The sequence below is a fragment of the Protomyctophum bolini genome (genome assembly GCF_963924005.1).
Source record: "Protomyctophum bolini genome assembly, chromosome: 3".
Lineage (NCBI taxonomy): Eukaryota > Metazoa > Chordata > Actinopteri > Myctophiformes > Myctophidae > Protomyctophum > Protomyctophum bolini.
This window is the reverse complement of record NC_137864.1, coordinates 7,113,965-7,135,641: the sequence shown is the minus strand read 5'-3', so window position 1 is coordinate 7,135,641 and position 21,677 is coordinate 7,113,965. Positions and strand designations below refer to the sequence as shown.

At 44.6% G+C, this 21,677-nt stretch overlaps 1 protein-coding gene across 2 annotated transcripts in view; it reads right to left on the bottom strand.

The window, feature by feature from the left end:
- Positions 1 to 347: 347 nt before the first annotated feature.
- The window catches only part of LOC308312811 (uncharacterized protein), a 34,673-nt gene continuing 13,343 nt past the window's right edge, over positions 348 to 21,677 (bottom strand). Inside the window, exons 3-17 of one of the 2 annotated variants that reach the window (XM_080759535.1) lie at positions 19,608 to 19,693; positions 18,515 to 18,595; positions 17,808 to 17,867; positions 16,061 to 16,324; positions 12,276 to 12,404; positions 11,117 to 11,165; positions 9,603 to 9,693; positions 9,357 to 9,498; positions 9,075 to 9,179; positions 7,224 to 7,311; positions 6,490 to 6,520; positions 5,461 to 5,538; positions 4,525 to 4,627; positions 3,726 to 3,823; positions 348 to 2,077 (exon numbers count right to left, since the gene is read on the bottom strand). In XM_080759535.1, coding sequence (XP_080615661.1) covers positions 1,942 to 2,077; positions 3,726 to 3,823; positions 4,525 to 4,627; positions 5,461 to 5,538; positions 6,490 to 6,520; positions 7,224 to 7,311; positions 9,075 to 9,179; positions 9,357 to 9,498; positions 9,603 to 9,693; positions 11,117 to 11,165; positions 12,276 to 12,404; positions 16,061 to 16,324; positions 17,808 to 17,867; positions 18,515 to 18,595; positions 19,608 to 19,693 — 1,541 coding nt within the window. In that variant the 3' untranslated portion in view covers positions 348 to 1,941. The remainder of the gene's footprint in view (positions 2,078 to 3,725; positions 3,824 to 4,524; positions 4,628 to 5,460; positions 5,539 to 6,489; positions 6,521 to 7,223; positions 7,312 to 9,074; positions 9,180 to 9,356; positions 9,499 to 9,602; positions 9,694 to 11,116; positions 11,166 to 12,275; positions 12,405 to 16,060; positions 16,325 to 17,807; positions 17,868 to 18,514; positions 18,596 to 19,607; positions 19,694 to 21,677) is intronic. The other variant, XM_080759536.1, reaches the window with a different exon arrangement.

Genomic DNA, 21,677 nt, shown 5'->3' with positions numbered 1-21,677 from the left:
TGTCCCGTTTATGCCCATATGTGGACTTATCTGCATCTTGTCAGTCCTTGTCCAATTTATGCCCATACATGGAGATCCCTCATGTCAGCTGTTATGTGCCCATATTGCAATGCCCATATGGGCACATCGGTTGGATCGGGGTTTTTTAATGCCCGCCACCGCTGGCAATGACACACCGGATGTAGGTTGAAAGTAGTTTTAAGTATTGGGAATTTGTATCGAGTAAAAAAATATACATATATTTGTATTATTTTTTATATTCTTTCCTCTCATTTCCCAACTGACTCCTCTCTCCCCCCCCCCCCCCCCCCTCCAACACACACACACACACACACACACAAACACACACACACACACACACACACACACACACACACACACACACACACACACATTGAAAACGATATTGCCTTAATGTCTTGTACCTTTTAAAGATCGTCCTCACTCAGTGACTTGGGTCAACAACACTATATGGATAACAAACACATACATACAGTAAGTGTTCTGCTTGCAGTGTGCTATGATTCTTAAGAAAATAATCTGTTGACGGGGGCACACCCTTGGCACAGTTGGTAGTGCTGTCGCCTCACAGCTAGAAGGTCCTGGGTTCGATTCCCGCTGTGGGTGCTGGTGGTGTGTTTCCTCCTCCGTGTCATCAGTGCCCATACCCGAAGGCGGGGTTGGCGAAAGGGCCTTTCTGTGTGGAGTTTGCATGTTCTCCCCGTGTCCCCTAGGGTAGGTACCCTCACACAAAAACATGCAGTAATCCTGGTCTCTAAAATGCCTCCCCCTGGCCAGCCGGGGTGCCTGATGGAGGGGAAAGGAACTGGTTGGAATAACGTGTTCCTTCCACGTGCTACGTCCAATCAGGGAAACTCCCCCCTGTCAGGTGCAAAGGAGAAACTTGGACACTCGGGCATGAAGGAAGCATAAGTTCAAGTCCGTTGATCTCCCCTTGTCCCCCATATATGGGGACTAGGTTGGCGGAGGGTGTGTAGAGCCCAGGATCACATTAGATAATTGACACAGGGGTGAAAAATGGGTTACAAAATCGTGGGATAAAAAAAAAAAGAAAGAAAATAATTTGTTCATTGTTTCGAAATTGTTGTTGATGAAGAGACAAACTTTCTAGTCCACATCCACTCCTTGAAATCCCCCCCCCCCCCCCCTCTCTCTCTGTGTCTCTCTCTCACCTGGCCTATACGGTATCTCCTGCTTTACAACACTTTGGTGTAGAAAGGCTACAGTCTGTAGAAACAGTTCGCACTCACAAGGTGAAGGACGGGTTTCAGCTACGCAGGCCTTCATCAGTGCTCGGAGTAGCCAAAACGTGTCCTTTTGTCATGAGTGACTGCTGCTGCGCTAAATAAAAAAAAACAAAATTGCACTTGTGTGAAGTGAGGGGCGCTCTTACATACATCATACATCACATTCTGTGCTCAGCCAATCAAATCACAACGCTGGGAATAGGAGGAGCTAGTGTCTCTAAATATATAGAATATATTCTATAGTATAGTCCCGTCTGTCATTGTATGGTGCCACAGACAGAAAACATATTGATTTTACTCACAGAGAATTCCGAAAACATTTGTATAAATAAGCCTGGAATCATGACTTTAAAACATTTGATGTCAAAAATATTTGGAAATGGCTGAAAAAGGGGTATTTATTAAATAAAGTATAATATATTCAAATACGTTTTGACACAGAATCAAATGTTTTATGGTCATGATTCACCAGGAGGAGCCTGGATGGCTTGGTTTCAGGCATGAAATAAACTAAATGTATATTTTCTGAAGTCTCAATGGTGGAAAATGAATGCTGGTTCTATAGGTGGCGCCACAAAATGGCTGCCCAACTGCTATGCCCTATGGACAGCAGAGCACGCTCAGTTCGGGACCAGTCTGTCCCCCTTAGCCTTTGGATCTGTTATATTACAGTTCACGGTTGCCAAGGTTTCTTGTCTCGTCCCCGCTGCTCTGGGATGTGTCTGAAGCGACATTTATCACCGTACAGACAGCCGGTTGTCCTCCAGAAGAAGCATTCATCTCCATTGATAGGTAAGCTCCGCCTGGGCCTGCATAGATGGGGGGAGAAGAGAGAAGAGGAGTCATTTCTAGGGATGGGACGATCATCATTAACCCATTTAGGCCTGACGTCGAAATAAAAAACAAGTCTTAAGAATATATATTCAAAGATTTGTGCCGCATTTTCACGATTTTTCAAAAATAGCAGACCTACAAGCTCGTAGCGTGCCACTCGGTGGCGCGCTATGAGCTTGTAGATCTGCTATTTTTCAATAGCTAAAGTGTTACATAATGCTTAGTTAAAACACCAAAAGTTGTTCCTGTCCAGAATAGGTTAATTATCGTGATCGTTTATCGTGATTAAAAAACGCTCACAATAATTGTATCATGTGGAATGTCATACACTGGAATGAATTAGCTTTGGTTGAGCTGCAAATTCAGTACCACTTAAACCCTCTACTTATATTGTGGCAAACCAGGGGAAACAGCCAGGCCTATTCCCCACAGAATGAGGCTGGGGGAGGTGATAGAGGGAGTATATTAGCCTGGTTAATAAATCAGACCGAATCAGCCGTTGGCAAAAAGAAAAATTGCCTGCCGGCGGATTACGGTCTGGAGAGGCTCAATTGTACGCCCATTTCCTACACCAGAGAAATGGGGCGGCCAATCGGGACACGGTATGCAATATGGGCGGGCTTTGGTACAGTGACTTTCAATGCTTGAGACCTTTGTCTCAAGCAGCAGTAGCTCTGACCAATTGCGTCAAAGAGAAAATGTTTCAACCCGCCGCCCTGGAAATGAAATCCAAGCTGAGCCTCCCCAGACTAATATCCCGCGGTCCGTGCGATATTAGTCTGGTTTATTAACCAGGCTAGGAGTATATCACCCTGTACAGGTATTGCAGCCAATGGGAGCCTGGACATGGACGCACATGCAGCGGGTAAGGCAATCAGCAGAAGCTTTTAAAGAGCCGACGCCCAAGCTGTCTGGGGAGTCAGTTTGAACTAATGGAGGAGTGAAGAAGGAGGAATCACTCTGTTCATGAGGAGGCTGGTATGAGGGAGATCTCTCAAGCCGACTGAACTCCACAAGGGAGAGCCTACAGCACTCTCCCCCAACTAAAGTATAGTTACTAGCTCTCTCTCTGCTCTGCCCACAGGACTGCATGTGAATAGAAGCCCCAGCCCCTGACAAGAGGAACCCTATGTTGACGTTCTGCCCCGTTTTCCCCTTTCCCTAACACTTTAATAAAAGACAATTTAAGTTTATGTTGAATCTGACTCTGAGCCTCTTATTTTATTGTGAATCTGTGCCTATTCTCCCCTGGGTTGCCACAATATGTACTACACAAATCGATTTGCCAACAATAGCAGATCTACAAGCTTTATTTTTGTTATATCTATTCGCACAATAAAAACAGCTGTTTTTGGCGACCGTTCCCTCCAGAATATAGGGATAGTGACAAACAATGTAATTTGTAATGACATGTCATTTTCATATCGTCCCATCGCTAGTCACTTCAGACCGCACAACTGACTACAAACAGCTTGATTGCCTCACAGCTTGAGGTCTTCCACTCGCTGCAGGTGGAAGACCCTTTGGGGGCAGTGTCCTTGTCTCGTTCTTGGATTCAGCCAATCGAAAGGCAGGCAGGGCGGGGTTTCGCAGAACCTATAGTTACCGTACAACTATACGCACCCTGTAGCGGCTGAGCTGGTGCTGAGGCCACAGTTAGATCTCTGGAGCCAGCGGTCAGGATACCTGATCACCAGCCTGCTGCCCTCCAGCTCCACCCCCTGGACAGGAGGACACACAACAACCACACTGTCAAGTCACTTGTTGTGCTGTTGACCGGAAGCGTATAATGTTCCCTGATACAGTGGTTATAACTGTATCGACTGGACACAGACTGAGACTTCAGATCGCATTGTGCACTCCAAATATCCACGCTTGTTACCGTATGATGCTGAACGTGGTCAGCTGTTCTGTTTTTTACTTTAACCCATTCTGACCTGAGATCAGATTCATACGAGGTTTCCACTGGACACACATTGGTCTGATTAACCCATTCTGACCTGAGATCAGATTCTAAAAAATGTCAGTCGTTCTTTGATTTTTTTAAAATAGCAGACCTACAAGCTCGTATCGCGCCACTCGGTGGCGCGATATGAGCTTGTAGATCTGCTATTTTTCAATAGCTAAAGCATAACATGATGCCAACACCAAAATGGGTTCCCGGTCAGAATGGGTTAACGGTAAACTGCGTAAGTTTTAGCCTATTTCATTTATAGATATAAAACTATTTAAGCTCTATCAGAAAAAAACACATCCCTCCCATCTTCCACTGTTTATGTTGACATTCATGCAGTTAATAAATGTATGCAGTTAAATAAATGAATGCATCAAAGACAGCCATCACTTTGACGTCTGTCAGAGGGGAGGGAGGCGTGTTTATAGCAACATACCTCCTCCCACAAGTCACCGCTCAGTCCCTCACCTGTAACCTCTCCAAGGCTGTGGCAGCCATGTTGGCATTCTTGAAGTTGACAAAGGCACAGAAGCGTTCATGTAGCACCCTGATGCTTTCTATCTCCCCGTACCTGTAAGTACAGTAAGCATGGTCAAAGCCACGATGATGCAGGGACGTGCAGGTCAGCTCCTGGTGGATGGGATTTTAACCAGTTGGTTCTATCTCTCAAGACAGATTCTGCTAACAGCAGCATTTATCTGTTTTCAATATTATATGATCTAGGCCCAAAGGGCATTTTAGAGAGAAGCTGGGGGAGGGACCTAAGACGCTTCCCAGCCTGGAGACTTTTTCCTATAGGTCTAGCAGGCTTTGCTTGTTCTTTCTGCTTTGGCAATGTAAACTGTATGTTTTCTCATGCCAATAAAGCCCTTTGAATTGAATTGCTTCGGTGAGTAAAAACCAGGTTTTGTTTATTTTCGGGAAATTCTAAACCCTCGCCCACAGGGCGTTACTGATAGACACGCTAACGTGCTGGACTGATTGATTGAAATATGTATTAACAGTTTGCAGAATTACAGTACATTCTAAGCACAACTCAATACAAAGACTTAACTGTGAGTGGACGACCCAATAAAGCATTACGCTTGTTTACAAGAGGGTCCACCTTGTTCAATTCATCAAAGCCTCCAAAACCAGGGTATACATGTTTAACTAAAGTTTTATACTCTTCATACTATCATTGTTGATATAACGCCATTTTGGTCAATGATATATCATTATGTTGTGATATAATAATATAGCAGTGGGTAGCCTGCTTACCCAGGCTATATGAACTATTATTTGTATATGTAGGCCTAATAATATTTATAATATTGGACGTTTGGAAGCATTTTGAGCAACGCCTGGCGTTTTCATCTCGGAAGAAACACTTTGGGTGGGCACGTCTCCCAGTCCCAGGCTTACGTTTTGAAGAGGTCCCGTATGTCTTTCTCTGTGATGTCCACGGTCACGTTCCCTACCCAAAGGGACGGACAGGGACCCCTGGACAGGAGAGAGAGGGACGGACGGACGGACGGACAAGAGAGAGAAAGAGAGAGTGAGTGAGTCCACGGGAAAAAGGTAGGATGGTATTTGAATAACAAGCTTATTGTCTCTGTCAGGTGGAAACCTCATAATATGAGGTTTCCACCTGACAGAGACAATAAGCTTGTTATTGGACATATTATGTTCAAAACTATTCAGGAGCGAATGAGTAATGTCCAAGTCAGTCCCGACACACATACGTGGCCGGTAAAGACTCACCCGTGGCTTGCTGTGTCTATGAACAGATCCACAAGCCGGGGATCTGCTACTTTTGAGATATTTTGTTACTAAGCTACTCGGGATTTCCTGAAAGTTCATATAATGGCCTGTTGTGGCGCTGTCATTGGGCCCAAAAAAACCCCATAGCCCCATAGAAGTCCATGTATTTGGGCCCAACTTCACCTAGACTGTATTACCTTAATAAACATGGTCATGAATACTTTCTGCTTCCAGTCACTAGTTTAAAGTCTCATTTCTAATGTCATAATATTCTTTTTGGAAAATGATGGTCCCATTTATAAAAAAAATGACCATAAAGTCGCGTATGTTCTGAGGGGCGTGGCTACCGTTACAGTCTATGATCGAGATTCCCCACCCACTCGAATCAAAATAAAAACCAACGGAGAAGAAGGGGGGAAGTCCCGCCTCGTTGTCTGGGCCAGCCAATGGGCCAGCTGGGCCCAAACGGATCTAGAAAGATGGCGATGTACAATTCAAGGACTGACAGGCTTCATTTTACGTTCATGTTAGACCCGTGGAACGCTTTGTCCATATTTTTTACAGTCTATGGTTACAACTAAAGGTCGAACGTTCTATTAAGTCAACAACTGTGCTGGACTCCAAAGCCACCACTCACTTCACATTGGTGTGACTGTTGCTGCGTGATGATTTGTTATTTATCCAACCTACCCATTCAGGTCGTGTTGAGACGCGTGCTCTACTGGAAAGGAGAAGATGGGAATTAGCTCACGACGTTACCCAATCCAAATGAAACGATAATCAATGTTTAAAACATGTGAAGAATCCTGAAACACTTCAACTAAACACATCCATGTGAAAAGTTATAGGATCATTGAACAGAGCACTGCAGTCTGATGTCATTTACATTATCCTACCTGGCTCGCTTTGTTTTCCTCCTGTGTTCCAAAAATAAACAAATGATCCCGGTGGTTTGACTCGTATGCATGCTGTATGAAGCATCAACTGACGGCAAGAAAACGCTAATGTTACTGCTGCCGAATTAGTAAAGGTTTCGCCCGAAACGGACTGTGGGTGACTGACTATCGTAAAACGACACAGAGCCACCTCCCTGACAATATCGCCGGGACAATTGGTTCATTTTTATTTACCCCAATTCTTATATGAGACTCTAAGATGACTCAATGCTATTGTCCATAGAGAAAAACTTCTGCGACCCAGGGGATGAATGAGTGAATGAGTGACTTTGGTACGACTAGACCCATGTGAATATTCAGTCAGTCGGTCAATCAGTCAGTCAGTCAGTCAGTCAGTCAGTGGATGTCAATGTAAGAGAAGTCTGTATTTCAGCGGTTCCCAACCTTTTCTGCATCTAGTAGGGCCTATGCTTCCAAATCTCTAAAGCGTTGGCACTGGTGATAAGCTGTATTCTGGTCAGCCGTTACCTTTGAGGTCACAGGATCCCAGGGCAGCCTGGACTGTAGTAAACTTCTCCAGCAGCAAAACACCTTGGAACTCGTCAAAACCCAAGTCCTGTATGAGAGGGAGGCAAATCCACAGATTGGTAGGGAGAAGTCTGTCTGTCTGTCTGTCTGTCTACGGTATCTGTCATAATGGGTAGTGTTGGAATAATCCTTCTGTTGAGATATATCCTTTGCTTATATCCTCTTCAATTATATTGTCGTCTAATCATATCCATTCATCTTAACAAGTTAGTTATGGCATAGTGTGATAATAATATAGTCTTACTGAATATTATGAGTATATTATGGTATTGTGTGTCTATGCTTGAACACATTGACCCACGTTATTAGTTGTAGGTTGTCTTCCCAACAGAATACCACATGAAGCAGTTCATTCAATCAAGGCCAACATGATACCCAGACATGTGTTGTACATACTGTGACAATGTATAGTATTCCTAAACAAAACAGGAAAGGGCGCACTCCAGTGTTGGTGAGGTGCTGGCCTATTTGATGTATTATGTAATATATAGTATCCTCTCACTGGGCAAAAAGCCCCATGCTGTCACACCAGGCCAGAAATAGGCGCCTCTCAGGAAGTATTAAGAAACTGTCACGCCTCGCTCCTCTGCCTTTGTATTTGAGCATTGACTTAGGTCCAAACCACTGGACTAATATGTGGCTTGACCTTTATGGTTGTGTGGTTGTTTTATGTTCAGTATTTTGCCATGTCTTGTTCTGTTTGGTTTTCTGTTACCCTGTTGGTTTTGTGTATCTTATTTTGTAGTATGGTCCCTAGTGTTTCCTGTCTGCCTAGTTGCTGTTCCCTACCTTGTCTCACCTACCTTGTGATGTGTCAGTGTTTTCACCTGTGTCCTCTTTGTCCTGTTAGCCTATCCTGTGTTTGATTGTATTTTGAGTTCACCTGTGTCTAGTTAGTCTTTGTCTATTTATATACCCCAGTTTGTTCAGTCCCTTTAATGTCAGATCGTCATTTCATGTCAGCGTGTTTACTGTGTCCTTGTTTTGCCTGCCCCATTTTATGGGAAGTTATAGTTTAATGAACATCCTGAACCGTGAATCTTGCCTTTTGGTCGTACTGCTTTTGGGTCCTCTGATCGCACCCTGACAGATTTTCTTTTTTATTTATTTTTATTTAACCTTTATTTAACCAGTAAAAACCAGTAACCACATTGAGACTGAAGTCTCTTTTACAAGTGTGAACTGGCCAGAACAATTGAAACGAACATACAATCCATAGCATCTCAAGTGTTCAAGCGATGACTGTTAACCCATTAGTTCCTATAATTCTAAAGGCTGTGCAGTCTTCTTTCCTCTTTAGGTTGAAAATGGCTATATATATGACCATTATATCATCCCAAGGAAAAGCAGAAGTCTCCGAGAAGGGGACGCACAGAAATAATGATTCATCAGAATTTCCCTTGCATTGTTAAAACGTATATATGGGCAAGGGATAGAGTGCTCCAGACTTCATGAACTGCCACTCGGTGATATTGTATTGCTGAGAGGGAGAGCATTTTGGACGCCCAGAGATCTCTGTAAAGTCATTCTATTATTCAATCTGTAGCCATGCACATTTTTAAGATTTTTCAAAAATAGCAGACCTACAAGCTCGTAGCGCGCCACTCGTTGGCGCGCTATGAGCTTGTAGATCTTTAAGCAAGATCAAAAATAAGCATAGAATAAGCAAGAATAAGCAAGCACAAAAAGTTTGGAATAAGTGATTTCTGCAATATCTGTCACATCCATATCCATCCATAAGATGGATTGATTGATTGATTGCTTGACTGAGTGACTTTGATTGATTGATACCATGAGCTGTAAGACGCGACAGTTGAAGAGCTCATTGGTGGCCTCCTCACAGTCCTCGTCCAGCTTCAACACCTGCTGCATGGCCTTCTCTGCATCACTGTATCGCTGACACGCACACGCGCACGCACACGCGCACGCACACACACACACACACACACACACACACACACACACACACACACACACAGGAAACGAGAGTTGTTGCCGAAAATAAAATTAGCCACCATTTTTTTTTTTTTTTTATCTTAAAAAAAAAAAAAAGCTAGGATGCTCGATGCTAACCTTCAGCCCCATGAGAGCACTTCCCTTGCGGAAGTATCCTTTCGGCCAATCGGGAGCCAGCTTGATGGACCTCTGGGCGTCCGATAGGGCTGCAGAGTACAGCTCCAGGCACCAATAGCAGTAAGACCTGTTTCCATAGAATCTGAGAGATAGAGAGAGACAATGGACGACTTAAATCATTGACCATCGATTATTTTGTATTATATAATGGATGAAATCAACGAGTCGGATTAACTGTCACCTTACCTGTGGTCTGTGGGGTCGCAGTGAATGGCTGCTGTAAACATGTCCACAGCCTGGGTGTACAGGCCTTGTTTGAACATCTGGATGCCCTCCTCTGGCAGGCACGCGCACGCACGCACGCACGCACGCACGCACGCACGCACGCACGCACGCACGCACGCACACACACACACACACACACACACACACACACACACACACACACACACACACACACACACACACACACACACACACACACACACACACACACACACACACACACACACACACACACACACACACACACACACACACACACACACACACACACACACACACACACACACACACACACACACACACACACACACACACACACACACACACACACACACACACACACACACACACACACACACACACACACACACACACACACACACACACACACACACACACACACACACACACACACACACACACACACACACACACACACACACACACACTTAAAGTTATTTAACACCCAGTACTGTGGGATTCTGCTGACTCTGTAAAGCCGAGTTTAGACCCAGAAATGTGCGACTAGACGAAACTGCTTTAAGCCCGTTTGATACTTCATCGTATGTGTTGCTTGTCGAAAATAGCACATTTATTCTACAATACATAGTCACGCTGTTTTGGGAGGCACGCAGTAACCCAAAACTTTTCCTTTAATTCCAGGATTCAAAAACTGACAAAAGTAGCAGAACTACAAGCTCAAAAAGCGTCGCTTTTTTGTTTTGAGCTTGTAGATCTGCTACTTTTGTGCTGTAGTCACAGCGTGATCAACTAAGGGCATTGATTTATGAAAAGAAAACACGAAAAGGTTAAATATGGAGACAAAATATTTTCTGGCCAACAGCAACATGTTCATATCGGGGGTCGCATCTGGAGCGGGGCTGAGTCGGCTGAGCGACCTTTGCAACGTTCGACATGTCAACCTGCGCGCTTCAGTGCGCTCGGTGGTGTCTCTCATGGCTCAAGTTTGCTTGAGATGACGCCCCCTCTGTCGTGGTCTAAAACGTATCCACTACGGCACTCGCTGATATATATACAGTATATAGCAACAGCTAATGTGACACAGAGGTGTCACATTAGTAGTAGTAGTAAGTAGCCTTGCCGAGCCATGAGGCCCCATAGGGCAGGAGCCTATCTCCTGTTTCTGTAGCGTGAGGCAGCTTGATGTACAAGTATACACCCCCTGGACATGACGCTAGTATGTCGCAGGGACTTACCCCCAATCCAACCCTTGATGCTGAGTGTCAAGCAAGGGAGGCACTGGGTCCCATTTTTAGAGTCTTTGGTATGACCCGGCCAGGGATTGAACCCCGACCTCCCAGTCTCAGGGCGGACACTCTAACCACAATGCCACTGAGCTGGTCGGATTAGCTTGTTTCATTTACCTTGAAACAACGTCTAGGTGTTCCAGGTAAACGGGGCAATAACGCCGCAGAGGAAAAAGGCAGCAGTGTAAATTTCACACTCAGACTCACCTGTTAGTGCTACTCCTCTCCTCTTCAATGGATCCTTACTACTCTCCACCTGTGGTCACAGTGCAGTGGGGAATGTGACGCTAAAGCTATTATTTTCAATTGCATGTAGTACTTTGATGGCCTAAGCAGAAGGTCAAACAACATATGGTGGCATTAGAGCTTAATGTACCAAACATTCTTACATGTACAGTAAGAAGATGATTCTTCATGTCTCCCTGCCGAGGCGTATACTCGTCCTAATTGATTGATTACGCGAGGCACTCATGACGAGTAGGCTCGTCTTAAGGCGTTATATATCGAAATAAGATTGCCTTGCTATTTTCCATTCTTGGAAGCGCTCAGGTTGCTAAGCCTCGTCTGCACGACGACCAACCACATTAGCTTCCGTTTTAGCCATTGGTCTTTGCACACTCCTTTCTCGGGAAACTACGTCCGCTGTCCGTGGTTTTGAACAGATCGGCGATGTTCGGAGGTCATTTCTGATCATCCGCTGATCTCGATTTGGAACATTGGCGTTTTCCAGAGCAAGGATGGACTTCACGTTAGCTCGCTAGCATTGATGCTATTGCCTTTGTATCTAAGATGGCATCCAAAACCGAACGCGCAGCATAGTGGAATTGCTTCTCATCACGTGGCACCCTAGCGCCACCACTTTCGTCCACCAGGTGGCACTCAATGTGTTACAGTTAAATAGTGCTTGTACTAAATTCTTAGAAACATTTTAGTTCAGTTGCAGGGATGTTTGTTTTAAATCAAATCAAATCAAACTTTATTTGTATAGCACATTTCCAACGACCGAGGTCGAACCAAAGTGCTTCACATCACAGAGCATAAGAACATACATAGAGGCCAAAAGAAGAGCATAGGAAGATAAATGAAAGCCAAAAATAAAAGGAAAGAAAAGCATTATATAAAAAAATGTCAGAACAGAACAATATATCAAAAACAAAAGGCAATTCCATAAAGTGCATGGGAACATAGTGCATAGGTATAGGCTATAAAGGCCACGGTAAACTTAATTAGGAAAAGCGATTGAAAAGAGTGATGTAGTGATGGTAATGTCAAGATTTGATAGGTTATTAAATCACACCATTAATGCAACACCATTAATGCATTGTGTCGTACTACAGTGTGTGTGTGTGTGTGTGCGTGCGTGTACCTGGTTGCTCCTAGCCTCGTTCTCCTTATTCTCCCGTGAGCTCTGCCCCGCTCTGCCCCGTCGGCCTTTGGGTTTGATGTGGCTGGCAGCGCCTGCCACAAACGCACTGTTTACATCCCACTCTGGTTCCTGGAACACAGGTGAAGAAGACATTCATTAAGGACCAGCCAGTTGAGCCTAAACATCAGCTTAGAGGGGAAATTTCAACCAAATTTGGACCTGGAGTACCTAACTTTCCTTTCACTTCTAACCATAGGGATCGTCTCTGACTGAAATCGAATCAAACGTTTCAGTTTAACTTTGACATTTTGATTGACAATGAAAAATAATATGTGACGGCCCCCTGGGCCTTTAGTCTACTATATGGGGTTCTGTGTGTGTATGTGTGGCTGTGCCTTTAACCATTCCATTGCAGTGTTGGAGGGCGGAGCCAGAGATGATTAGTGGAAGAGGAGACACCTGGCCAGTGTCCTCCCCAAACACTATATAAGAGACCTGGGGCCTATTTCACGAAACTTGGATTAGAGATTAAGCCGGGCTTTAACACATATCCTGGCTTAATATATCCTGGATCAGTGCTTAACCGGTTTCATGAAAGCTGGTTGATCTTGCCAGATTAACTTAACCAGTTAACCTGGATATGTTGAGGCTTGATTCGGTTTCATGAAAGGGATGCTACATAAGTTACCATGGGAACTTATGCTTTGGACTTAGCCTGCTCCGGACCAGGCTAACAGCCAGGTTTAACCTAATCCTGATGTCTTTACTGTTCATTAAGCAGTCAAACTGATCACAAACCAATGATGTTTTCCAGATTTATTCAATTATTATGGGTTTATGTTGCCTTATTTGTATCGGTCTGCATTAAAGGACTAATTTAAGCACTATATAAAATCAAATAACCAAAATATATAGGCTGCACAACATCATGACAGCTTGTGAGCTTGTAGATCAGCTGCTTTTGGTGAATGTTCCCCATGAATAGGTTTGCTGTCGTGCAAGTGCACGGTTAAGAAGAATTATTATTTATTTATTTTTTTGTAAAAGTGAAAACCACTAAATATTACCATTACTCATTGTTTTACAACATATTACCATTATAACGTTTCACCCATAGTCCTACATACTTACACCTAGACACCCCATTCAAACCTATTTAGGTTCATCCTACGGTGGACATGTGTAAAAGGAATCTTTGAAATGTTTCATAGTTTTAGAAATATAGTGCTTTCAAATTTGAGACATTTATATAGGCTCAAATTATGATGGAATAATACATTCTGAAAAATCGGTATTGCCATGCCATGCAATCGTGACACTACAGTGCATGTACAGTTAGACAGATAGACTTAATGTAATGTAACATTTCATGGCGCACAATACATGTAGATTAGTAGGATATAATTCCATACCGTACCGAATCCGGAGCGCACTCGCCTATTAGTTTGGCGTTTGCATTGCACAAATGAGCTCAGTGCGCTATTTCGAGAAAGTGCCCTTAAAGTTTAAGCTCGTTTGGAACTATAGCTCACCCTCCACAACTCGGGGCTATAGGTTCACTGAATTATATATTTATGGACTTCGACTATAGGCCTATATATATAATATGCTTTACAATTTACGCGTTCAATCTGTCGGCAATATTGTGCCACGCTCGCTCCCTCGCCTTGTTAATGGCGCTTGTATTTCCCTTATTTTTTATTATTTCCTTGGCTTCCTCGTAGTATATCATTATCATAAGATTTTCTTGCTCCTCAACGATGAAAGCCGCAGCTCTCCCTGCATATTTGCTCGCCTCCTCATGATTGGTCTCGCTCAAGAAATCTATGATCGGCATCATGGCTTTTCAAGGAATGCGTGCACGCGCTTGTAAGCGAGGCTTGCTGAGCCCGGCTCGCCAAATCCGCCAATTCTGAGCCTCGCTTGGCTTTAGTGGAACGGAATAAACCAGGCTGTAAAGATCAGGATTTAAAAAGCCTCGCTTTGGCCTATATCCTGGATTAGTTAATCCAAGATTCGTGAAATAGGCCCCTGCTCTCACAGCACTACAGATCTGCATTTTTCCACAGGCTTTTGTTTCTTTGTTTGGTTATAAGATTTGGGCAGCATGTTTCCCTGCCAGTTTCAGTTGGAAACTTCAATTCAAGTATGAAATAAAATACTTATTTTTGGATTGTCCTCCGGTGTCGTTTCCCCTTTTTCGTTATGGCCCCAGAGCCAGCCATAACACGTAGTTATGTTAGTTCAGTCAGTGCTCAAGGGCGTATACATATACCCCAGGGGTAATATGCTGCATTACTATGTGGGTGTATTCAGTGTTTGCAACACCCACATGTCATTCACTGATGGTGGCAGTCAGCTGACCAAATTGGGCGGGGTATTTAAGCTCACCCAACTAGACTGCATGCATTCTTCCTGCCTGCTCCCACCAGGCATGAATTTGGCTTGTGCCAAGTGTGAAAGTGCACAGGGGCCCTGATGCAATGGGGGCCCTTGGAAGTTTGTTTATTTAGAATGGATCCCCATTAGCTGCTGACTGAACAGCAACTATAGTCTTCCTGGGGTCCAAAACAACAGAATATACAAAAAAAGAGAATAATACCTCCTCAAAAAATGGTTGCTTGAAAACCAAAGCTGGGACCATTTATGATTATTTTAGGTGTATTTATTTTTTATGCTGTGTTCCCTATGTAATGTTATGTAAATGTATTCCACTGTTTGACTGTCTGTTTTTCCGTTTTGTGTTTCCTGTGAGGACTGCGGATGAAAGTTAGCAACTGTGCTATATCCGGTGTATTTACGTCCATGTGACGTCCATTCATATGCATTGTCCTGTCCAAATAAACAAATAAAGTAAAGTAATAACACACACAAACAGTAACAGTTCCCATCAATTTACAATTTTTCAGGGTCTTGTTCAAGGATACTTAAATGGACTAACTTACGAAAATAAGCAGCTGGCTTTTTTTTTGGCGTTTTATCGTTTTGATAATGGTGTGACAAAGTCTGTATTTTTACATAATGGTTCATTATCAATAATTCCAAGCTTAGAGATTTGTTGTGCGGGGAAGCAAACTGTAGCCAAACGTTTTATGTAATGCACTGAAGTCAATGGACAAGCACTGTTTTTGAACGATTTACGACGATGTAAAAAATAAATAATAATATGTCGAATGTCCGGCTCCAGTTTGTCAATGACGTAGAACGCGTCCTTTCCTTCTTTACATGGCCTTGGGTTTTCACGGGTAATAACACGTCATTCGATGCATCTGCCGGTAACCGTCCTGAATACCTCAAATAGCTACAATGTCAAGGTCTGCTCCTCTGACCCTCGGGACACGCCATCCAGACCTCGGCCTGCCTCTTTGTCACCTTCTGAGTCCTGATTTATAGGAGTAGGATATATTATACAAGCTCGTATAGATCTATATCTTCTATTTACCGCAGCCAACACCGGTGTGCAACTACGCATTACATCCGATGTATATATTAGTCTGTCTCTCCCTTCTTGCCACTTCCACATTCCATTCTACGCAACTCTGTGCTTTCCCCTTTGATTTATATTTTCTCCTTCCCCTTCTTCACCTTTCCCCCCCTTTTACATTTCTTTCTTTCCCCCGGGGCAAAACAACAAAACAATGTATAGCTATAGCTATAGCTTGCACCCAATTTCACCCAAGAGCTGTAAAAAAAAAAGTAAAAAAAAAAAAAAACCCTGTGACGTGACAATGAAACCGCGTGCGATTGTGAGGCCTTGTTGTCTAGCATGCCATCCGTCCACCCACCTCCTCCACGGCTCTGCAGACGGGGGGGGTATGGCGGTTGTTGCCGGTGTTCCTGGTTGTCACCAGGGCAGGAGGAGGAGGCGCTGCGGGGCGCGGAACGACAGGGGCAGGAGGTGGTGAATGTGATGGCTCTTTGTTGCTCCTGAAAGGAGCTACCCTTCCTGTGGTGACCTTCTTATCCTCCTCCTCCTCCTCCTCCTCTTCGTCACTGTCACTCTCCCACGCTGCTCCTCCTCCTCCTCCACGCTCTCCCCCCTGTTGACCCTGTTCGGGGGAGACACATAGAGAGCATTAAACCTCTTCAGTGTGGAGGAGGAGGAGGAGGGCCAACTAATCAAACGCAGCTTGCGGAGTCAGTTCAGTCAGTCAACCTCAAGGGAGGTCTTGCCATGCTCAAAGGCCCTTACTATGCTCAAGGGGTTAACATGCTGCATTACTATGTGGGAGTATACGTGTGTACAAGTCTCACACGTCATTCGCCGATGCGGCAGTCAGCTGACTAATTGGGCAGGCTACTTAAGCTCACTAGTCTCCATGCTCTTCCTGCCTTCCTCTGCTCATGGTTCCCGGTTGCATGTGATGTTTTCTCCCACCACCACCCCAGCACCACCGGTGGGCTCTGCTATCTATGCTCCCCATGGGGGGGTTATTGTATATCTATCTCCCTGCTCTTATGTTTTATGTTGTTGCTAATCATGCCGAGCAGGGAGAATTCCAGCAGAGCCGAACGCCAAGTCAAATATCATATGCACACTTGTTACTCATGCTGCAATAAATATTGTTTAATCTATTCGTGAGTTGTCTGACTGAACTACTACTGCATCACGGAACCTTCCCATAGATTAAAGCAAAATAAAATCTTACAATTGAAAATGACAAATGTGTGATTTGTGAAACAGTTTGAAAGGACACACACACACACACACACACACACACACACACACACACACACACACACACACACACACACACACACACACACACACACACACACACACACACACACACACACACACACACACACACACACACACACACACACACACACACACACACACACACACACACACACACACAATCACTCTGTGTTTCTTAAACAATTAAGACAATATGTAAAAGTATGGGCCTGGGCCATGGCTCAGTGGTCCAGGCATGGTAATCCAGTCTGGCTGTGTGCCGCGGGTTCGACTCCCGATCCCGACGGCCTTTACTGCATGTCTAGTTTTACTAGTTTTACCACTTCAAATGCTCTAATCTTAAAATAACCAAAAAATAGCCAATCTAGAGCCTGTAGAACGGCTATTTTCGCCGCGCAACATGCTTCCGGGGCATGCTGGTGGCTGAGGAATTCAATCCATGAGAACGTTGTTCGAAAACAACCACTATTCCAGTGGTTCTCAATCCCCCCCTCACCCTTTTTAGAGAACAACGGCATTTTTGTGGATGGAATCATCTGTGGTTTTTAAATTCGGTTGGCAACTGACCCTATAGTGAGAACTGTAGGAAAGCATTTCAACTATTCCATCCTAAGGCCTCATGGGCGCGAATTTCAGCACGGCGTTACCGTTTTAGGCATGTATAGCTGATGCTCCTGTCCTCTCCAGATGGACTTATATTATAGTGAGTATGACGGTTGAATAAGCTTTGCATTCCAAGAACGCCCAACATTGCAAACATGGAATGTGACGGTCCAAAAAAAAACCCACAGTAGAGAGAAGTACAGAAAAAGGAAGGAAATGAGCCTCGCCTGGCCTGGTGAATCCTCCAGCTTCTCCTCTTTCTCTAGTTTCTTCCGTTGTTTCTGTCTCTGAAAGGAAAAAGACGGGAGTTTAGAGTCACATTGACATTTTTCGTAAATGAACGCCCTACTTGATCACGCTATACAGTGTCACATAAGTATCAAAAGTAGCAGATCCGCAAGCTTGACACATGGCTCGAAGCGTCTCGTGTTTTGAGTTTTTTTACCTTGTATATCTGCTTTTTTTTTGCTGCTTTTGAATTTGAATCCCGAAAAGTAACAGTTTTAACTGGCTCTTTAACTCTGGCTCTTTATAACTCTGTAACACACGTAAGATTTCACGAGTAGCCTACAGTATAGTACAATACGAGCAGACGAATCCTGAACTTAGACCGCATCTTTCAACCAGTTGAACCCTAGCATGCATCCATATAGATATGGATAGAAACATTAGCCAACAATAACATTCTACAAGCTCACAGGAGCTCATTGTGAGCTTGTAGCTTGGCTATCTTCGTCGAGGAGATTTGGTGTATAGGCAGAAGGAAAGTCACAGTACAGAGCCAACTGAAGTCAAATCTACAAGGACTCGAAGTGGTTACATTTCTGGATATCTCCTTTTGAAAACGCATAAGATCCTTACTTACGGGACCAATGTGTTTGATGTAGTGTGTGCAGGTGGACTGTTGGTGGCGCTGGCCGTTCTCTCTACTCACTTTCCTCTTGGCTCTCCTCTTCTCTGCTCTCCGTCTGTTTCTCTCCTCTTCGCTGAGACACTCCTCTCCACTGAGTGTGTCCTGCACAGCACAGTGAGCGCGCGCACAAACACACACACACACACACACACACACACACACACACACACACACACACACACACACACACACACACACACACACACACACACACACACAGAATCCTTATCCCTTTATGGGTCACTTGTTTTTCAAATTAACACTGTGGATTTATTTTTACTGTGTGGCAACGGTAGCATTCTCTTCAGGGGATTTGTTTGTGGGTTTAGACTGACAGAGAAAGACAGAGAGACAAAGAGAGAAGCAGAGACACGATACAAGATGGCCCACGTTTCTTTGTCTTTATCTTTCTCACATTTGTCATTTTTCTAATTGATATAGTCATTATTCCGATCCTTCCCATGTGGATAGTCCCTGTCACCGATGACCCTAACTCTTGCTGTGTTGAGGATGTTTCGGGAACTTTGCCCCTGCCCCACCCACACTTTTATTGATTGATTGATTGATTGATTGATCCCCTCCCCTTTTGGTCTCCTGATAGAGGTTTTTTCAGGCCAATCTTTTAAGAAACCATTGTTACACGTCCTTTAATGGATGCTGTGTCAACTGTCAACTGTCAAGGCATTGTGGCAGAGCAGTAAAATTAGCACTTTCCCGTGTTTGTTCTAAATCTCAGATCACGGTGGCTGCCCCTGGCGTTGTGGCTGTGGGTGTTACTCACTCTGGAGAAGTAGTTTGGCAGGTATGAGGTTATTGAGGGCACTGAGAGCACTGTCTCTTTGAATAGCTTAAATTCCAATCCTATAGTGATATTTGCTTAACCCTCCCTGTCTTCTACAGTGAGTCACCCAAACAAGCAGTTTGTTTGTTTGCTCGTTTGAATCAAGAGACGAGGAAGAGCTGTGTGTGGGTCCGCAATTATCAGAAACTGGAAACAGGTGCTCTTTAGAAGAGAGTCTTCACCAAGGTCCAATCCCCAGACCCTGACGAAGGCTCTTGAGCCAAAACACGCGTGTGTGTTTGTGCGTGCGTACGTGCGTGCGTGCGCGCATACCTGTGAAATATAGCTGTCTCCTCCTCCTCCATCTGTCTGGTCAGAAGCCCCGCCCCCAACCTCCATCTCCTCCTCATCTGGCCCATCTACACACACACACACACACACACAAACACACGCACGCCCGCCCGCCCGCACGCACACACGCACACGCACACGCACACACACACACACACACACACACACACACACACACACACACACACACATATTAACACCATACTTGATCATCATACAGTAGCCTGGCGTGACCGACAAATATCATTGCGTAGCTGCCGAGAGCCATTGGTCTGGACTCTGGACTCTGATATATCCGCCACGTCGTAAAAGTATCAAAAGTGGTGGATCCACAAGCTTGAAATGCGGCACGAAGCGAGCCGTTTTGAACTTGTATATATTATTATGCTACCTTTGCTACTTTTGAATTTGAATCCTGAAAAGTAACAGTTTTGGGCATATTATGAGGTCTCCACCCGACAGACAGAGACGATAATATCCATCTGCTACTTCGCCACGAGGGAGAAGTATATATTTTTCTATCAAATTTTTATCCCACAATTTTGCAACCCATTTCTTTCACTCAGTGTCAATTATCTAATGTAATCCTGGGCACTACACTTCCTCTGCCAACGTGGGGAGGCAGCGGACTGACCTCATGCTTCCTTCTATGCATGAGGAGTCCAAGCTGCTTCTTTTCACCTGACAGGGGAGAGTTTCCCCAGCCGGACGTAGCACGTGGAAGGGACACGTTGGCCAGGGGGAGGCAGTTTAGAGACCAGGATTACTGCATGTTTTTTGTGAGAGTACCTCTACTACCTACTACCTACCCTAGGGGACACGGGGAGAACATGCAAACTCCACACAGAAAGGGTATGGGCACTGATGACGCCCCCAGTGCCCACAGCGTCCCCAGCGGGAATCGAACCCAGGACCTTTATAGCTGTTGAGGCGACAGCACTAACCGACTGTGCCCACCGTGCCCCTGGTAAGGTTTTAAACAAACATCGTGTGGTGGTCCACAGAATGATTGCTCGTCCTTGGATCGTTGTCGAAGGGATCAAAACTATGTGGGCCTGGTCGGGAAAAAAACACTCCACCTCAACCTTCAACCACAAGGCCACATACCCATCATACCTCTCATACCCAACACAACCACAAGGCCACATACCCATCATACCTCTCATACCCAACACAACTGGTTCTCTGACGTTTCAGCGCCGTTCAAGTGTACTATTTATAGTCGCAACTATACGAATGGCCGCTTAATTTATTTATATACTGTATGATCAATGACCATCAGTGGCCAGTGACATCATTGTTTTTCTGTTTGTTTTTAAAACAATAGATTTGTATTAACGCCAGAGCAATGGCGTCCATTATAACACCGCTAACGTTCCAGGAATAGAAAGCCTCCAGTTTCCATTAGATTGGATTCCCCATGGATGATGTCACTTAGTTCTAACGCCGCGGAGCGAGCTTGTAGATCTGACACTTTTGATACCGTGTATACTGGGGGGGGGAGGCGGCAGTGGCTCAGGGGTAGAGCGGCCACACTTGGAAACCGGAAGGCTCCCAGCTCGATTCCGGGCTCCCCCAGAGTTCGTGTTGAAGTTCAAGTGTCCTTGAGCAAGTTGGTGGCTTGCATTGCTTCCTCCACCATCTGTGTGTGAAGCTTAGTAAGATGTTCAAAGTAAAAATATTTAGGACGACCGTCGAGCCGATTTTTCTCTATATAGGGCTGTATTTTGAGTGTCTTAAGTACCAGGTCTTATTACTTAACTTAAGACCTGGAGGCGTGATCAATGCCATTTGGCTATTCTGAGTGGCCAAAGAGCATTGACCAGGTCCAGGTCTTAAGTTAACTAATAAGACCTGGTACTTAAGACACGCAAAATACAGCCCATATGGCTCCGAGACATGGACACTTTAAAATAAATTTGAGAAACGGGTGGATGGCACTTATACACCCGCCTTCTAATGAGAGTGCAAAATCTGCCTTGGAAGAGCCACCCATCGACAAATCTAATATACGGCAACCTTCCCCGTGTTTCTTCACTAGTCCGATCCAGA